At 43.1% G+C, this 20,025-nt stretch overlaps 1 protein-coding gene across 4 annotated transcripts in view; it reads right to left on the bottom strand.

The window, feature by feature from the left end:
• ORC3 (origin recognition complex subunit 3) overlaps positions 1-20,025 on the bottom strand; it is a 293,597-nt gene that overhangs the window by 162,501 nt on the left and 111,071 nt on the right. For all 4 annotated transcript variants that reach the window (XM_085611096.1, XM_085611093.1, XM_085611094.1 and 1 more), the window contains one exon: positions 19,655-19,814. In XM_085611096.1, the coding sequence (XP_085467222.1) occupies positions 19,655-19,814 (160 nt within the window). The remainder of the gene's footprint in view (positions 1-19,654; positions 19,815-20,025) is intronic.

Genomic DNA, 20,025 nt, shown 5'->3' with positions numbered 1-20,025 from the left:
CACAAAAAGAGAATAAAACAAATAACCAAACGTTCATCGGGTGCTAAAAATAATTCTCTAATTCATTATCAAAAAGGAAAATAAATCCTTATTTACAGTTCAACAATCGATAGCGCCACCAAAACAGTCATCTCAGTCAACTATATATCAGACGTCTGGTCCTCAAATTCAACAGTGGTGTTGAAAGAAAATAACGTGTGTAGTGCCAGTTTGTTAGTTCGCGTATCGATTAGGCCACTCTTTCATCAAAAAATTATAATACATAGCGAAGAACAGAAAAAATGGAAAGGGAATTCGGCGAATACCCAGTAAAGACCTCTGAAGTTTGCAATCATTCACATGAAGCTACGGTGTGCAGTAGTTTTTCAACTGGCTGCTGGTATTTCACAAATCTTGCTGCCAGTATAGGGTGCTATGCTTTGAGGCAAGCCGTTACTGTAAGCCTGCAAGAACTTGTACCCAGGAGCCGGAATTGTGGTTTTAATAATGCATGCTGTTCGGGCAACATGACAGAGAATATGGACAATTGTTTCGCTATAAGATTGACACAGCCTACAAAGTGAGGTGGTGCTACATAGTAGCAAGCGAAACATTAGGTATTCTAGTTCTGACCTGAGCCAACGCAGCGTGGCAGTCAGGAGCTTGTCTGCTTTTGGCCTGTTCACGGAAATGCTGTTTAAGCTATTAAAGTGTCCTCACTGATCTTTCTGTGGATAATAGATTCAGTTATCCCCGCAGGGTTGTAATTTTGCTCAATAAGGTAAGCTTACCAGTCTCCCTTTATGTTGTTTTATATTTTTAAATGTCTTTGGCGAGTATCTCTTGCAGAAGGGCCCAGATAGGTCTCTAGTCTACTGTTAAGCGGAAACATTTCCCCCTAAACACCACTTTGAAGGCATTCCAGGCAGTCAACATCAATACAGCACAAATTTAGTTCATCTCAAAATATTCCTGTATTAGATCCCCAAGTCAAGATCATAGTCTACCCTTCAATACCATAATCAATACAAACTTATTTATAGAGCGCAGAGCTGCTTCTAAAGAAGCGTCCCAACGCTAGCCGCCAATGACCGATAAATAGGTGAAATAAAAAAAAAAAAAGATTATAGGGCAAATTGAAAAAGAAACTTCTTCAAATTTTTCCTAAAAATGAATTTGGACTGAGCTAACCGAAGGCCTAGAGGGAGAGCATTCCAGAGCCTGGCCGGGAGGTACACAAAAGATGTTCCACCTCTCTTAGCTTTTCAAAACCAGAGAGCGTTAAGTAGTTTTAAGTTGTTGAATCTCACGGATCTAGTATGAGAATAAGCCTGGAGTCTCCTCCTTAGGTAGAGGGGACCCTTATGTTCAAGAGCTCTGTAGGCAAAGGTAAGGGGCTTGAATTTAATCCATTTAATAACGGGCAGCCAGTGAAGTTGTTGCAAACAGGGTGACATAGATAAACGTGTCAAGAGAGAAGAACAAAGCCAACTGTCTACACTAGATTGATTTCAATATGCCCAATCATGGCTCAGGATTATAGAAAAAAACCAAGGACCGAAACTGACTCTGGAAGATAAAGAGACAAAAAGGAAAATATAACAAAACGTAATTTATTTAGATAACAAAAATCAGGATGGTAATCTTCGCACAAAGGATAAGCAATATAAAGTACACTCCAATATACAGATATGTGGAAGTCCCACACATGAAACAAACATACACACACTCATTCATACATCATACTCGTGTATAGGACGGGACAAACATAAATGCAAAAAATATACACGTTAATTTTCAGTTAAGTTTAAAAATAACAACAACATTGTGTGCATTTAACAGGATGGCAATTCAAACAGGCTCGTGCGCTCCCAGTTCTTAGGGACAGATGGAATCTTCTGGTGGCACGAGAAAATGAGAGCCAACGCACGTTTCGGTGTTTGCCCATACAAGGCTACACCTTCATCAGGGCAACGGTGGTAGAAGGCGTGTGGGACAACACAAAAGAAACCTGTAGTTGAGTCATAAAAAAGGGAAAGAACATAAAATCAAAATTTTTAAAGAACATTCTATTCACAATGCATTGACATCATAGTATCTCCTTCAACACTCTCAATAATACAAAAAAGCAACTAACGTCACATAGGGGCCAAGGAATAAAGATCTGAAATACGAGTCAGTGAGGTCCAGGTTCAAAAATAGATAATATATGGATAACAGAGCCAAAAATGATAGGTTGCTTTGAATAAATAAGACCGAGGTGCACCCAGTGAAGTGGAATCAGAACAAAAAGATAGTGATCAAGAATGAGTATTCGAGCCCCAGTGGTCAATAAAGGACAGTATCGAACAGGGGCAGAAATAACCGAAGAATGACCAAATAATAAAAATGAGGGGGGCGAGGGGAGCTACGAAGGATGTTCGCAAACCGATGACAGAACACCAGTGCTACAAAGAAGAAGATATCAAGAAAGTGCAGATTTAGCCAGCTAACCACCAACGGATAGAAGAGACACATATGCTAAAGTGGTTGAAAGAAGATAATATAAACAAGAATCAAACAGCTAGGGCAATACCTTTAAATCAAGTCAGCTATAGAGAATCAGCTATTCTAGGTGATATTCCGGGAGCAATAAAAATTAATCAAATGGGACAGCCCATCTGTTCTATGTAAGGAAAGAAACAATAAAGTAAGATGACCATAAAAACGATCTAGACAGTCCAAGAAGGGGGTAAATATGGGTAAGAAACATAGTGCGGATTACCCACAGCTGGGTCCGATTGATTACGGTATTCCAGAGTGACAGGTAAAAGGCTTCTCAAGGAAAATGTAAAGCGTCAAGGATGGATACTCCTAAGAATAGGAGATATGCGAATCAAGAGGGCCGAAACCACACTAGAAAATGTTCCTGCAAAAAGATGGGGGGTGATGGAAATTAGAATCAACTGGCATACAGTCCAGGCACTGCTACAAGTCGGACTGACTACCATAGGTAGGACGCTTACCAAACATGGAGAGCCACCATCAGGCGGAACAGTAAGCTTAAACGCACCGCACACGGACCTCCGCAGTCGTTGCTATGCAGGTGAGAATGGGGAATATCTCAACTCCGGACATATAAGGCAGGGCCTAGAGGAGAGACAAGAACTAAGTTCACAGGACATAAAGTGCTAGCAAGAGGGCAGTCCATACAACAAGCTCAAAGGATGGGGAAAAAGGGCTGAAGCTGTTCCTGGTGAGGCACCTTTTAGATGGTGAACTAAGTTGTTTAAAAGCAAGGTCTTTACAAATACACGCAACTAAAAAATAATGCAAAATTACAGAAGCAAGGAACTGCACTAGTTGTGCTGATAGATTAAGGCGCCCAAAGCAGAGTGCAGGGACACGGGAGCGATTAAACGAGGGGGCTGAAAACGGGAGATCTTACCGTTGATACACACGTCACTCGGGTGAAAAAGTAACAGCAATGATGAGCCGGGATAACACGTAGAGTCTAGGCTGAATGGCCCGGAATTTAAATATAGTGGGACCAATCACAAAACCCAGAATAGAGGATCTCGTGTGGATACCCAGAGTTCGAAAACAAAGAAAGGACTCTGGACACAAAGCAATGGAAGCTGACAATATAGGCGGCCATATTAGAACGGAGCTGAAAGGAATAAAACCGAAGCGCAATCCCGACCATAATAGGCACGGATTATTCAAAGTCTCAAAAAGTACAAATAAAAAGGTAAAAAAAGAAAGTGTTTGGTGTGCCTAATAGGATCCGCCCGGTGCACCCCTCAAATCGGGAAAATGGTAAAAGAAATCAAATTGGTAGAAGCAAAATCACCATCTATGTGAACATCATAAGGGTATGAATAAAGCAAGGGAGAGTCCCAAAAGAGGGTCAGATTAGGCTAAATAGACAGAAATAAATTTTTTCTGAACCCAAATAAACAAAAATAGACAGAAAATAGTGAGATGCAGACGAATTTCAGTAATATAAGAAACTCTCGCTAGTCTTACAGGGGATACAAGGTGAGGAGAGAACTCAATCCTTCATCCTCTTAGAGTTTGCCAACGAATATTACCAACAAACCCAAGGAGTTAGTATGGGGGCCGCTTGTGCCCAGAGTGTGGCATGTCTATATATGGGTATGTTCGAAAGAATCAACATCTACAACGAGATTGCCCCCTTTTTCGAGAATGTCTTTGCCTGGTCCCGTTTCATAGATGACATTTTTTTCATCTGGAAGGGTGACCAGACCTCCCTGGACGACTTTGTTCAATGGACCAACCTTGCTGATGATAATCTGAAATTTACTGTCCACTCCAGTAACAACAGGATTGAATTTCTTGATGTGTGGGTTGAGCACAAGGACAACCATTTATTTGTCTCCCTATACACCAAGCTCACCGCTAAGAACACGTTGCTCCAATTCGACAGTTACCACCCTCGCTGTCAAAGGCAAGGCATTCCCTTCAGCCAGTTTCTTCGTCTCCGGAGAAACTGTACTGAGATGAGTGACTTCCTCTGCCAGTCTGACATCTTGAAAACCAAACTTTTGAACAGGGGCTATCCCACTAAACTGGTGAAGAACTCCTTTAAAAGAGCCAGGTATTATAACCGTGACTCGATGTTCCAACATAAGGAAGAAAAAGCCCCGGACCGGTTAGTGTGTGTTACTAGACATTCAAACATTAACCACAAAATTCACCAGGCCATTAATTCTCTCTGGTATCTCCTAAACATGGATGACCATGACCGACTACCCAAACCTCTCTTTGCGTTTAGAAGGAACAAAAATCTCAGGAACCATCTAGTTCGTGGCAAAATACTAGAACCTTCTCCCTCCTCCCGTCAAATGTCCATCACTGGCCTTTCCCCCATTACAGGCAACCATCGATGCGGCTCGTGTCAAGCATGTCCCAAAGCCTTGGTCAGACAAAATATTAACATCAATAAACGTACCATCAAGTTGAGGGAAATGACAAATTGTCGAACTTCGAATGTCATTTACGCGATCTTTTGCCCATGTGACTTGACCTATATCGGTGAGACTGGCAGGGAATGTCGATTTAGGATGGGTGAACACAAATCCAACATCCGTCTAAAAAAATCAGGGGCCCCTTGGTTTCCCATTGGACTGAATTTGGCCATTCAGACCAAGATCTTAAATGGATCATTGTGGAAAAAATACATACACCTGCGGGTAAGGATTCCACGACCATTAGAAGGAAGAGGGAAGTCTTCTGGATATATTATGTGAATTCTGTTGCCCAGGGCCTCAATGAGATCTGTCCCTGGGAAAATGCTATAACATAAACTGTCCTCGCGTGATTTATCAGTTTTTTCTCCATTTGCCACTCTGCCTCCCTCTGTTTTCTGAGAGGTCTAACTTCCTGTTGTTTCGTGTTTCTTACCTCTGAAATTGAATCTGAATCGCTAGATCCTATTAACCCTAGGGCCTTTTCTCTTTATCTATTTAGTTCCTACTCGGTCGCCACTTTGGCAAACTCTAAGAGGATGAAGGATTGAGTTCTCTCCTCACCTTGTATCCCCTGTAAGACTAGCGAGAGTTTCTTATATTACTGAAATTCGTCTGCATCTCACTATTTCTGTCTATTTAGCCTAATCTGACCCTCTTTTGGGACTCTCCCTTGCTTTATTCATACCCTTATGATGTTCACATAGATGGTGATTTTGCTTCTACCAATTTGATTTCTTTTACCATTTTCCCGATTTGAGGGGCGGACCGGGCGGATCCTATTAGGCACACCAAACACTTTCTTTTTTTACCTTTTTATTTGTACTTTTTGAGACTTTGAATAATCCGTGCCTATTATGGTCGGGATTGCGTTTCGGTTTTATTCCTTTCAGCTCCGTTCTAATATGGCCGCCTATATTGTTAGCTTCCATTGCTTTGTGTCCAGAGTCCTTTCTTTGTTTTCGAACTCTGGGTATCCACACGAGATCCTCTATTCTGGGTTTTGTGATTGGTCCCACTATATTTAAATTCCGGGCCATTCAGCCTAGACTCTACGTGTTATCCCGGCTCATCATTGCTGTTACTTTTTCGCCCGAGTGACGTGTGTATCAACGGTAAGATCTCCCGTTTTCAGCCCCCTCGTTTAATCGCTCCCGTGTCCCTGCACTCTGCTTTGGGTGCCTTAATCTATCAGCACAACTAGTGCAGTTCCTTGCTTCTTTAATTTTGCATTATTTTTTAGTTGCGTGTATTTGTAAAGACCTTGCTTTTAAACAACTTAGTTCACCATCTAAAAGGTGCCTCACCAGGAACAGCTTCAGCCCTTTTTCCCTATCCTTTGAGCTTGTTGTATGGACTGCCCTCTTGCTAGCACTTTATGTCCCGTGAACTTAGTTCTTGTCTCTCCTCTAGGCCCTGCCTTATATGTCCGGAGTTGAGATATTCCCCATTCTCACCTGCATAGCAACGACTGCGGAGGTCCGTGTGCGGTGCGTTTAAGCTTACTGTTCCGCCTGATGGTGGCTCTCCATGTTTGGTAAGCGTCCTACCTATGGTAGTCAGTCCGACTTGTAGCAGCGCCTGGACTGTATGCCAGTTGATTCTAATTTCCATCACCCCCCATCTTTTTGCAGGAACATTTTCTAGTGTGGTTTCGGCCCTCTTGATTCGCATATTTCCTATTCTTAGGAGTATCCATCCTTGACGCTTTACATTTTCCTTGAGGAGCCTTTTACCTGTCACTCTGGAATACCGTAATCAATCGGACCCAGCTGTGGGTAAGCCGCACTATGTTTCTTACCCATATTTACCCCCTTCTTGGACTGTCTAAATCGTTTTTATGGTCATCTTACTTTATTGTTTCTTTCCTTACATAGAACAGATGGGCTGTCCCATTTGATGAATTTTTATTGCTCCCGGAATATCACCTAGAGGAGCTGATTCTCTATAGCTGACTTGATTTAAAGGTATTGCCCTATCTGTTTGATTCTTGTTTATATTATCTTCTTTCAACCACTTTAGCATACATGTCTCTTCTATCCGTTGGTGGTTGGTTGGCTAAATCTGCACTTTCTTGATATCTTCTTCTTTGTAGCACTGGTGTTCTGTCATCGGTTTGCGAACATCCTTCGTAGCTCCCCTCGCCCCCCTCTTTTTATTATTTGGCCATTCTTCGGTTATTTCTGCCCCTGTTCGATACTGTCCTTTATTGACCACTGGGGCTCGAATACTCATTCCTGATCACTATCTTTTTGTTCTGATTCCACTTCACTGGGTGCACCTCGGTCCTATTTATTTAAAGAAACCTATCATTTTTGGCTCTATGTTATCCATATATTATCTATTTTTGAACCTGGGCCTCACTGACTCGTATTTCAAATCTTTATTCCTTGGCCCCTATGTGACGTTAGTTGCTTTTTTGTATTATTGAGAGTGTTGAAGGAGATACTATGATGTCAATGCATTGTGAATAGAATGTTCTTTAAAATTTTGATTTTATGTTCTTTCCCTTTTTTATGACTCAACTACAGGTTTCTTTTGTGTTGTCCCACACGCCTTCTACCACCGTTGCCCTGATGAAGGTGTAGCCTTGTATGGGCAAACACCGAAACGTGCGTTGGCTCTCATTTTCTCGTGCCCACCAGAAGATTCCATCTGTCCCTAAGAACTGGGAGCGCACGAGCCTGTTTGTATTGCCATCCTGTTAAATGCACACATTGTTGTTGTTATTTTTAAACTTAACTGGAAATTAACGTGTATATTTTTTACATTTATGATTGTTCCGTCCTATACACGATTATGATGTATGAATGAGTGTGTGTATGTTTGTTTCATGTGTGGGACTTCCACATATCTGTATATTGGAGTGTACTTTATATTGCTTATCCTTTGTGCGCAGATTACCATCCTGATTTTTGTTATCTAAATAAATTACGTTTTGTTATATTTTCCTTTTTGTCTCTTTATCTTCCCGAGTCAGTTTCGGTCCTTGGCTTTTTTCTATAATCCTGACCCATGATTGGGCATATTGAAATCAATCTAGTGTAGACAGTTGGCTTTGTTCTTCTCTCTTGACCCATTTTGTTCCCAATTCCTTCTGTCTACCCATCCTTCCCTTAGAGACCCCCCTTCTTTTGACACAGATAAACGTGCCAGATTCATCATCAAAATTAGACAAGCTCCGGCTTTTTGAATAATCTGAAAGAGCTGAGTCAGGTACATCGGAAAGCCCAAGTATAAGCAGTTTTCATAGTCCAATTTTGAAGTCACCAAAGAGTGAACAATAATCTTGCGAGTATCCTCTGGCACTAGATGCAACATCCACCTTAAGGATTTAAGAGTTGCAAAGCAACTATAATATATTGCTTTGACTTGAGGTTCAAAGGAGAGTTCTGAATCAAATAATGCCCAGTCCCAGCGGTTGAGGCGGCGGAAGGGAGGGCCCCCAGCTCCTAAGGCCAGTAGTTACATGAGTCAGGGTAGCATTTGTTCCAAAAAAAAGAATCTCCGTGTTATCTGAATTAAACTTAAGACAGTTACTGCTCATCCAATCATCCACTGATTTAAGACGAAGTTTAAAAGAATTAAGTGCTTTCAAGTCAGTCTCCTGGGAGGATAGGAGGAGAGGAGTATCATCAGTGTATAAAGTCACCCACAAACTCCAGGATTCTCTAAGGGTGCCAGATAAATATTAAAGAGCGGGAGACTCAGAGCAGGGCACTGAGGAACTCCACAAACAAGAGGTTTTTATAAAGAAGGAGACAACAGAACAGACTTTGTCCTGTCTTCCAAAAACAACAAACCAGGACAAGGCTGGACCTTGAATTCCAATTTACTGAGCCTGCTTAGGAAAATTACATGAGGTACTATATCAAATGCAAAGGATAAGTCAAGTGGCACCACCATTGCCGAGGAATTCTCATAAAGATTCTCTTTGATAAACTTAGTGACTTCAACCAAGGCAGATTCTGTGATATATCCTGACCTGAACCCTGATTGCGAATCATGTAGCAGATGATTAGATGCCAGAAAGTGAAATAGTTGTCTATTAACTAACTTCTCAAACATTTTGTCCCCTGCCAGCAAAAGAGACATGGGTCTGTAGTTACTTAAAATGCTAGGGTTGGAGTTAGATTTCTTAAGTAAAGGGAGAAGGAGAGCCTGTTCATCATTTCGTTTATAATAGGATTAACAAGAGTGGAGGCCATTTTTAAGCCATCAAGTGGACATTGATAAAGAGGGGAACCCAATTTGCAATTGGCCAATTTAGCTAAAGAATCTTCCAAAGATATTGGGTTAAAACTAGTGAAAAGAGGGCCAAAAGGAAGAACATTAATACGCCATCCTCTTATTTTCTCTGGAAGATCAGCTAAACAAAAGTCTTGTCGTGGGAGTGTATGTAGTTCAGTATCTCAATAATTCCTATGCCTTTTCTCTGTAGCTCTCAAGGAGGAATACCATGCCTAAACGATGTCTATATTACAGTACACTGTGTGATTGTTTGAGAAATAAGTATAGTATCTATCTGAACTATGAATAGGTCTCCAAATGACAAAAAATATCCTTTTTGGAGGGAAAGGTTCCTCCCATGGTGACAGATGTGTACTCCCATCCCAAGTGCCCCAGCTGCAAAGATATCTGGATACCTGATGCTGATTTTTTTTGTCATGGGCGAACATAGATTATGCACATGTGCCATGAGATAGACCTGTCTCAGGGATTGCGGTCTCGTTGGACCGGGAGGGGGTGCCCAAAGTGCTACCCTCATGGTGGTGAAAGGCTACTTACAGCGTTTACCAGTAGTTAACCTCTTCCGTGCGCATGACGGCCGGGAGCCGTCACGTGTCACGGTGGGCGTGTGCGCACGACGGCTCCCGGCCATCCGAACCCCGCCCACTAATACAAACGCCCGCACGGCGCAGGAATTCCCAGTGCATTGAAGGGGTCAAGTAGCATGAGCACTGTGGTGGCAGCATACTGTGCTGTGATCAGTAGGTGTAAATAAGCCTCGTTACTTGTGTAACTGGAGAGAGGCCTACAGGCCCTTTCACGAAAAGTTCAGCTGCGGTGTACTTAACTTACCCTTGGCCTACATCACGTTAGTATGTAGCTCTTTGCAGCACACCTGTAGTTGAATGTATTTGTTAAGTGTATGTGGGCCTGTGAGTGGCACAATACATGGAAGAATCTGTGTTCCATTTTGGGAGACCCAGAACTGACTGGAGGAGCACGAGGAGGTAGAGGATTAATCCTCCTTTAACCCCCCAGCAGATGTATGGACTGCTGCATTCCTAAGAGCTGAAAAAGGAAGAGCCATGCTCTTCAAAGGGTGCTCTTTGATTTGGAGAGATGTTACTGGGAAGGGGCTGGGCACATCTTAGAGGAGAGATGGGGGTGATTAGAGAATCATAAAGAGCAGGGCAGGCACTCTTGGATAACCCTTTAATGCAAATATCACCGTGGGTGATATTCAGGTTAAACTCTAGTCACTACCATGGCCTGTGTTGTGGGGCATCCAATTTAGAGTTGCTCCTGCTGTGGCAGACTGCTTTCTTAATGAAGGGCAGAAGAGTGGGCACTTCAAAAGGAAGAAGACCCCCAACACAAACTTCAAAGTTTCAGACACTAAATCACATTTTGTGACTGGAAATGGACCATAACAAGGGCAGATCAAGGCCCCCAAAATTGTCAACTGTCAAGCAGCCAGTGGGCTGTATGTCGAGGAGGAGAATCTCTGCATGACTTCTGCCTGTGGCCAGAACTGGGAGCGAAGGTCTGCCAGCATCCCCGCTGGGTGAGGGGACATCACCCAGAGAAATCCAAATCCACCTGCCCAGGAGCCTGGAGCACAAACGCTGCCTGCTTGCCAAGACCAATGTGCCCTGTGAGGATGAAGAGAGGGTTTGGAGGGGACGATGTCCAATGGGAGATCCTGGCAAGTGGATCCCCATTGCGAATTGTGAGGAAGTAGCTGCTGCATGATTGGGTAATCGTCCGTGTACAGATTCAAGTCAACAACCCTAAATGCCAGAGGGGGTAGCTGTGAAGCTAGCCATTGCTACACCAATCAGCCAATCTTCCATGTGCTGTCCCTGAAACACACCACAGTCCTGTGGAATATCTGCCGGGATGTGCACTCAGTAGCACATACACAGAGGGCAGTAATGTCGACGATATTTTGAGCAGTCCATGTCCTTGGTCAAACCATCCTTAAACTGAAACCAATGTCTATAGAGCGTGCATGTTGAACCACTTGATTAATAAGGAATTACATTTGTATATATTCGGTCTAATTGCTGTACTGTAAAAAACACTGTTGAACTTTATGTCACCTTTTTCACTACATATATCAAAAAAAGGGGAAGGAGAGGTTTTAACGGTTAGGTTCACCCTCCAATTGTATACATAAATAAATAAATAGCCTGAACCTTCAGGTTATAGGAACCTAACCTAGGGGTGTCAGGAAGACACTTGTTTCCCGAAAAAACACCCAAGGAAAAGAAAGGGGCAGAACAATTCCTTTCTTGAGTCCCCTCACTCACCAGGGTTTCCCCACGGTGACATGCTTCATCATTGTGGTCCTCTCAGTCCTCTACGGACTGAGGCGTGCTGCAACTTGCGGATTACGTAGGAGCACTGAACAAAACTATGTGTGGTGCAAGTGTCGTGGTTTAAAGTGAATTAAAATAATCAACTAGTGGGCCAAATATATTTTATTCTTGCTCCTAGCTAATTGGTTAAAAAAGTGGGTAATATGCTAGAATAAATTACTTTAATGGGTAAGTGTACCTAGCATATGGTCGACTAGTTTCGAGCTTCCCTAGCTCTTCCTCAGGACTACACTGGGACCAGCCCAGTGCAAGTACCACTCCTAGAAGACCTGATTCCGGTGCAAAGATAAGTGAAAAAACACACAAACGCTGCGCCTAATAAGCATGCGTTAAGCAAAATACATACGTAATGTACGTCTAGTAAAAATCTGTAGGATAAAAAACAGACGTTAAAGGAGAAAAGGCAGAATATGCTAATTTTCATAGAATATAATGGTGGTTACACTATACACCTGTGTTGCAATATTCATTAGTGACGTATTCTTATTGTGCCACTATGTTGTTCTCCAGTCAGTACATCTTTCATGCTGGCGTTTCGCTATATCGTGAATAAAGGTGTTTGTGAATGCACACAGTGCACGTATAATAAAACAAACAAAAAACAAAAAACATGCGTCTGACATGACAAACTACACACAAGACTGACAGTAGTACGATAATACATACATCTTAAAAGGCAAAACTGTGCCTCATGATCGACTGAGGGGGTGGACACTCGTTGCACCACACATAGTTTTGTTCAGTGCTCCTACGTAATCCGCAAGTTGCAGCACGCCTCAGTCCGTAGAGGACTGAGAGGACCCCAATGATGAAGCATGTCACCGTGGGGAAACCCTGGTGAGTGAGGGGACTCAAGAAAGGAATTGTTCTGCCCCTTTCTTTTCCTTGGGTGTTTTTTCGGGAAACAAGTGCCTTCCTGACACCCCTAGGTTAGGTTCCTATAACCTGAAGGTTCAGGCTATTTATTTATTTACCTTTTTCACTACGTCACATTTTATGTGTTTTGTGTCTGTGACGGCCTTTTGAAGGGAATTAAACCTATCAGCTAAAGACATGATTTTGAATATAAATAACTGATGAAGAGGAGTATGGTGCGTGTCCTTATTGTACCTCCATAGTATAACGAGTGTGTAACAAACTGGTCTAATACGGACTACGCACGTTTCATGTATTGATTACAAAATGGCTCAGCTACAAGATGGATCTGCGTGACACTTCTTGACAATTTGTTAGATTTCGCAAAGCGATTGCGTTACCCAACAGATCACACTGTAGCTCATATCATACAGATCCAGGTTCTGAGGGACACAGGGTAACTCCATTATTTTTGATGGTACTTTAAGATAGGAGCACTGGTGTGCTGGACCTTCAATAGCTTTTAGTCCCTCTCCTTTTGATTGGTTAGATTTTAATATTCTGAACGGACTGCAATTTACCCTTTAATTAGCTTGGAGCACAGTGGGTGAGATTTGGCACGGTCACATACACTTGAGCGACGGGAAGTCACATGTCTAGACTCGGTGCATGTAAAATAGCTATATATTGTTTTATTACAGAAACCCCTGAGGAAGGGTCATGTGACCCAAAATGCATTGGGTAGCAAAGTTATGAGTGATGAAGTTCAATTGTTTGTTTGGATATGATGGCAAAATTGTCAATTGTTAAGAATCAATATGATCATGAATGAAGAAAATTCCCATGAAGATATTAAAGACAAATAAATAAAAGAAATTGAATGGATTATTTTGAATGAAGACTATTTAATAGCACTTCAAGAAGCAATTTAAACAAGCATTTGCAATGCAATAGGTCTCGCATTAGTGAAAGTTTGAGTTTTTGGCGTAGAAAATAATGCAACACTAAAAGTTCAAATTTTTAGTAATGGAGACCTATAGAGTGTAGTGTATTATGTATTCTGAAAATAAAAGCTGATGTGTGAATATTGGCCAAATGAGAATGGTAAACAGTAAAATAAATGGATGAATAAAAATATGAAAAAAGGATCTTAAAATGCAAGATGGAATGTATAGATGGTGACCCCCACCTCCAGCACCTTGGGGGCCAGCGTAGGCCCAGCACCTCCAGTGACTTGGGGGCCAGGGTAGGCGCAGCAGCACCACCACCACCACCACCCCCAGCGCCTTGGGGGCCAGGGTAGGCGCAGCACCCCCACCCCTTGCGCAGCACCTCCAGCGCCTTGGGGGCCAGGGTAGGTGCAGCACCCCCACTTGCAGCACCTTTGGATGCCAGGATAGGTGCACCACCCCCGCCTCCTGCACCTTGGGTGCCAGGGTAGGCGCTGCAGAGCCTTGATGGACGGATTGGGGCGTGCTGGGGTAGGGCCGGTGTCCCTTGGCAGGAAGAAGCTGGGGTGGGGAGCAGTGATGGGGGAGGCTGGGTGAATATGTGGGGAAGGCTGTGGTGGGGAGCAGTGACGGGGGAGGCTGGTTGAGGTTGCGGGGCAACTGGGGATGTTTAGGGGAGGGCCCCTGACCCTGGGGAGGAAGAAGCTGCAGGAGGAGTGAGTGGGAGGGAGTGCCGGAGGAGGCTGGCTGAAGATGTGGGAGGAGAGCGCATTCCTCGCCTAGACCGGGGAAGAGACGGGGTCCTGCCGAGGCAGGCAGACTCACAACGCAGCAGGCTGGCACACACACACACATACCATACCTTGCACTCACGATGACTCGTGCTTACACACACACACACACACACACTGACACACACACAAGTTGGACACACGCGGACACTCTCCCACACACAACATGCTGACACACGCACACCATAACTTGCACATACACTGGCACACTCATACTTCCACACACACACAACTTGCACACAAGCTGACACACGCACACACCATAACTTGTGCACACACTGACTCGTGCTTACACGCACGCTGACACACAACTTACGGACACACATCCAAATTGCACACAGGTGACACTCACACCCACCACTTAATCACACGCTGATACACTCATGGACACACCCATACTTACACAAGCTAACTTATGCTCGCACATACACACACACCGACGCGTTCATGCATGCACCCACAATTTCACACACACTGACTCATGCTTACACATACGCTGACACGCCCACATTTCGCCCACACACGGACCCATGGAGGGCACTCGAACTACTTACTGCTTGGAGCATACCACCAATCACAAAGGTATGTTCCTGAACAGCTTAACCGAGAGAGACAAAAAAATAAGCATAAAGGCAAACAAAAAGGTAGTGCAATCGGAAAATACAGAGACGAGCACAAACGCACGAAACATGGCGGAAGATGCTTGCTCGGCCTACTTCAATCAACATGAACACCCAAATTCGGCCGTGTTGCACATTCCAAGGGCTCTGGCAGTAGCAAACTTAGGGAAAATTAGAGCGAGGCCACATAGACCAATTCCAAGCTTTCGTAGCACTGCTCCACTATGCAGTGAAACTGTAAGAGAACAGCCACCGAGTGCTGATAAGGAGTTATCCTGCAGTTTCTGTACTAACTGCGAACACAGCACCCAGCATCCCTAACTACTCTCTGGGCGACCCGGAAAGTCCTCCTCGCCAGCGCTGAAGGTGAGCTCTGGTGGCACTTCACCTCCCCCACCTTCTTCCATGGAGTTCACAGGGCTAGTTGGGGGCTCACAAACTGCTTAGTATGGGGCGCGCGGTGTCGCCTACCTATAACTGCACTGATCCTCTAAGCAGTGCGACCAGTAGCAGGCACAGTCGGCTAGGGCACGCATGACTCCACCAGCAACTTTCGGCAATGCACAAGGTCCAGCAAACCGATCCTGCAACACCAGCCGGCCCACACATTATTTGCCTCCCGAAAGTGGCGGAGCCGCTGCACCGAAGAAAATAAAGGCTCGAGTTTTTGAAGAATGGCATTAAAGAAATAGGATATTAAAAAAGAAAAGTTTAGCGAGCTGTAGAAAGTAAAAGAAAGGCGCGCAACTCCCATTTGCGGAGGGAGGAGGTCAGATAAGGCAGCGAATGGTACGAGGAGTGTAAACTAAACTCCAGCATTTTGCTGAGAGATGACAAAACGGGTGCCCTTTTAGAATAACAACACTTGTGCATAGCGAACAATGGTGGCCGCAGCTCCCTCTCGCCGCGCTTCAGTTGGTTTAACAAGGAGAGACGGGGGAGATTTGGGAGGGGCAGTTAGCGACCTCGAAGGGATGGTGAGAGCGGGCAAGCAGTGTGGGAGGGGTGAAGATGTGCGCTGGGACAGAAACAGCATATGGCAGGCAACGAGCTTGAAGCGTAGTGACTGAAAGGAATGAGTGGTGCGCGCGCGGGAGACCTGTGGTTTCAATTATCGCACCCGTGTCTGGGCACGATAATTGAAACCACATGGGCGGCGGTGCGGGTAACCATCACCAATAGGCCATGGGCGGAGCAATGCGCCCGCCTTTGGCCTATTGCGTGCTGTCTTGGAAAAAAACTCGAACGCAAAGGCCAATCACGGAAGCCAAAAGGAAAAGCACACGCACGAGCGAGTGCGATTCCAGGCTCCGTTTTCAAACCCAATACAAAAGGGCTCTCGCTGCGCGAGCCCTAAAAAGCTTCAGGCACCTATGGGCAGTAACAAAGTGAGTCTGGGAGCTGGATAGTGGCATCACGAACAGCACGCATGAACAATTTGTACATTGAGGTGCATTATGAGACATTGCACTTACCTGGACAGCACAGGGTAATAAACATGATTCATACAAAATTAAACATTGAGAAACAAGGTGTGAGCATACAGAATATTGATAAAATCGGAGATCCGGGTTATTACCATGTTTTAGTTGGGAGAATCTGTCAACAGGATATGTTACATCATTGTTTTTTTTGGCATGTAGATGTTCCAAAATTCTCCTTTTGAGTGGGAAGATTGTGTTTCCCACGTGCCACAGTTTACAAGGACACCCCAAGATACAGACCCAATAGTCCTTAGTGCAGGTAATGAATTATGTGATCATCATTGGAAACATATTAGACTTATGATTACTGCTGTGTTTACAGGCCTTACATCTACCACATTTGTGGAAACCGTCTGTATTTTTGAGCCACCCCTCCGGCGTAGGTCTCTGAAAGGGACAATGTGCGAGAGTGTTTCGTAGTGATTTTGCCGTTCTGCAGATAATGCCTGTGTGGGGCCCTATGATGGTTTTAACCACTGAGTCAGCTCTCAAGACACACCAGTCTTTGCCCATCAGTTGCTTGATAGCTCTAGATTTGCAGTTGTAATCCATGATAAATCTTATTTGAGTACCTTGCACATTTTTGCATTTTCTCTTTGTAGGGCGGTCACTCTTTCCTGTGCTGATTTGAGAATCCTATTGGGATACACCCTCTCCCGGAATCGGTCAATCATGAGACTGCAATCGGCTCTAAAGGATTCCTAATTGGAGCAATTCCTTTTAACGCTAAGTAGTTTGCCAAATGGAATGCTCCACTTTAGACTAGTTGGGTGGTAGCTGCAAGCGTGTAAAATGTTGTTACCAGCGGTTTCCTTCCTGTCACCAGTTGTCCCTCAACTACCGTAAGGCAAACATCCTTAATGTGCCATTTGGATTATTTTGTGTACTACCTGAAAGGTCCATGTAATAAATTTTGCATAGGCATTACTATACATAAAGCCAAGGTTGGAACCTTGGAACACCTGAGGGCCGTCACCAACATAAATAAAAAACATCCAGTAGCCAGAGATCTTTTTTACTGAACATTCCAGTGATGCCTGTATACCTAAATTCTACATTCTGGATAGAATAACAGCTAACATTGAGGAGTAAAGATGCTATTTTTTATCAAATTTAACCTAGAACACTGATCAAGGTCTGATTATAAACAGTATGGCATCTAACTGCACAATGGCAGTGAAATAGGATTATATTTCAACCTACATTAGGCCATAAGCCTTGAATTGGTGCAATGGAGGAGAAAGGACTACGTCCCACTGGGGCACCTCATCACGCATACATGTGAATGATAATGATATGGTATGATAACTTCTGCACAAACCTCTCTGCCAATCTGGCCCTGATCTATAGGATTGTTTTTCAACGTCAGTGTTGTTTGATATTAATTTTTCCTTTGTGAGGCCACGGTTCCGTGCTGGAATGTTTGTTACTTTACCATGTAGCAATGTACCACTAGAGATAGACGTGACAGTTTTGTGTCTCTCCTGTGTAAAATGTGCACAACATTAAGTGCTGCATAGATATATATTGAATACTTTTTCTGTCCATGCCCACTGGGGCACAATCCCCATTCCTTTCCCATGCAGCGTGTCACTAACACTATAGTGGATTTTTATTTCCTTTATTGAGGACATAACATACAAAATGTTTGGATAACACCTAATGGTATATATTCTTGACATGTTACGATTAGATTTATGATTTACTTTTGTGTGTGCAGGATCTTTCAATATTGGATTTTGCTCTCTTAATGTTTCACCACATATGATGGGACAATCATGCACTTCATTTGTCAAAATGGCAGCAACTCGCACAATGCATTTCTTTATGGGTTAGGAGTGTTTTTTAAGCACACAATTTGTTTACACTCATCAATTTACTTATGCATCCCCACCGAGCAACAATTCTTCTTTCTTTCCTCTATCCCACGTGCAGAGTGGCTATAACGCAGAACACTATGGAAGTCCCTTAAATGTCTGAGCTCAACATAAAGGATATCATTACATGTAATGTATTTTCAACATGCTACGATCACATGTAAGATCTTTTGATACACTGTGTTCAAAATGTTTAAATTATTTGGACTCTGTTTCCTTTGACCATGTGGGGTTGATAACATTAGACGAAATGGAAGAAGACCGTGTTATATTTGATTACAGGTTAAAATGGTGCTCATGTTTACTAACACAATGTGTTGCTCTACATGCTTAAGAGTCCTCTTTCACTGTTTAATGTTTGTACGGAAGTGTAATAAATGATGCCCTCAGTGTCCACCTCCTGACCCATGAGCAAGGTGACAGCTGTTTCTGAAACGTGCAGGGAGTTTGGTGTGTTGTATCATTCAAATAAACTGTTTTAACATAATTGGAGACTAGAGGATTGTTTATGGGCTATAAGACACTATTGGACTGATGTAAATCCTACCCACACCCTGGGGCACCATAGGGAGCGGCAAAAGGCAATGTGTGTGTGATTTGGCGAGAGGATATATATGTGGCTGAAGATATATATGTTTTATTTACCTTAAATTTACTTACTATGCATTGTAAAGGCATGTGTGGTAACAACTGTGTTGAATATGCATGCATGGTAAAGGCATGCATAGTAATGCCATACATCCAAAGAGAAGGCACTGAAATAAGCATAACAGGATGATACGGTATACCTACTGGAGAAATAAAGGAGCCTGGGTGTCACAATTGGAGCTGCTATCAGGAGCTACTCCATGCTGTCCAAATTTGGCTCTTACCAAACTATATTTTATTAAAATTCCTACAGACCAACACATAATATTACAACATGAATACACCAACACACATGCAAGTTGAACTTTCATTACCACTGGACTGGCTGTTTTGGTATTCCCTTATTATCTTTGAAATGCAAATAAAATTATGTCATTTCTGTTTTAATACAGTAAACTGCAAAAGTTCAGAAAAATGCCAAATCCTGGTATGAATTTACAAGTTTTGTCTAAGGCAAAAGCAAAAATTATGCACTCTGGCCATGTCGACATCAATTTTGATCATACTTCACACAGTTGTAAGAACAGGCTTTAAAATGTGTTATTATGCAGGATAAATGAGTCTTTTAGGAAGGATTTAGAAGCAAAATACATCTAAAAGTATAAGATGTGCTTGTTTAAATGATAAAAACCGAAATTGATCATATTGGTTCTACTTTTTAATTCATCACAAGCTAGTAAATTAACTAGGTCCCTGTTCAATTAGACTAATTTGTTCTCATTGAACAAAATCCATTTTGCACTCACTGGACCATTCGTTATGTCAAACCCACAGGACATTGCAACTAGCATGTCACATCCTAACATCCGTACACCAAAGCACATTCAATCTATATGCTACGGAACAAAAATCTTCCTAAAGTATATTACCTTGTCAACCACTGTTGCCAAGTGCTCTGTGCAGGAGAGGGACTGGAACAATTCTATGCAGAGCAACGAGCAAACAGAGTGCGAAAGCAGTCTGTGGATAATCATAGGCGAAGTAGCAATTCCAAATACGAGGATCAGCGGCAGAGCATGTATGTACTGACTAGAGCACAAAAACAGAAAAGAAAGACACATAAAACTTTTTTCATGGAAAAATGCATTCAATAACATAGATCCCAGAAAGCAATGATGTAGAATTTACTGATGGAAAAAGCAACTCTGCTTCTGTCGTTGAATTCTATCTAAGCTGGTACAGTTTAAGGTAGGGAGGCTCAAGTTAAAGCTCCTTTTAATGAGGGTTGCCTACAAAAGTG

This window comes from Triturus cristatus, chromosome 6 (genome assembly GCF_964204655.1).
Source record: "Triturus cristatus chromosome 6, aTriCri1.1, whole genome shotgun sequence".
Lineage (NCBI taxonomy): Eukaryota > Metazoa > Chordata > Amphibia > Caudata > Salamandridae > Triturus > Triturus cristatus.
Note: the sequence above shows the minus strand (reverse complement) of the source record. Positions and strands in the feature narration are given on the sequence as shown.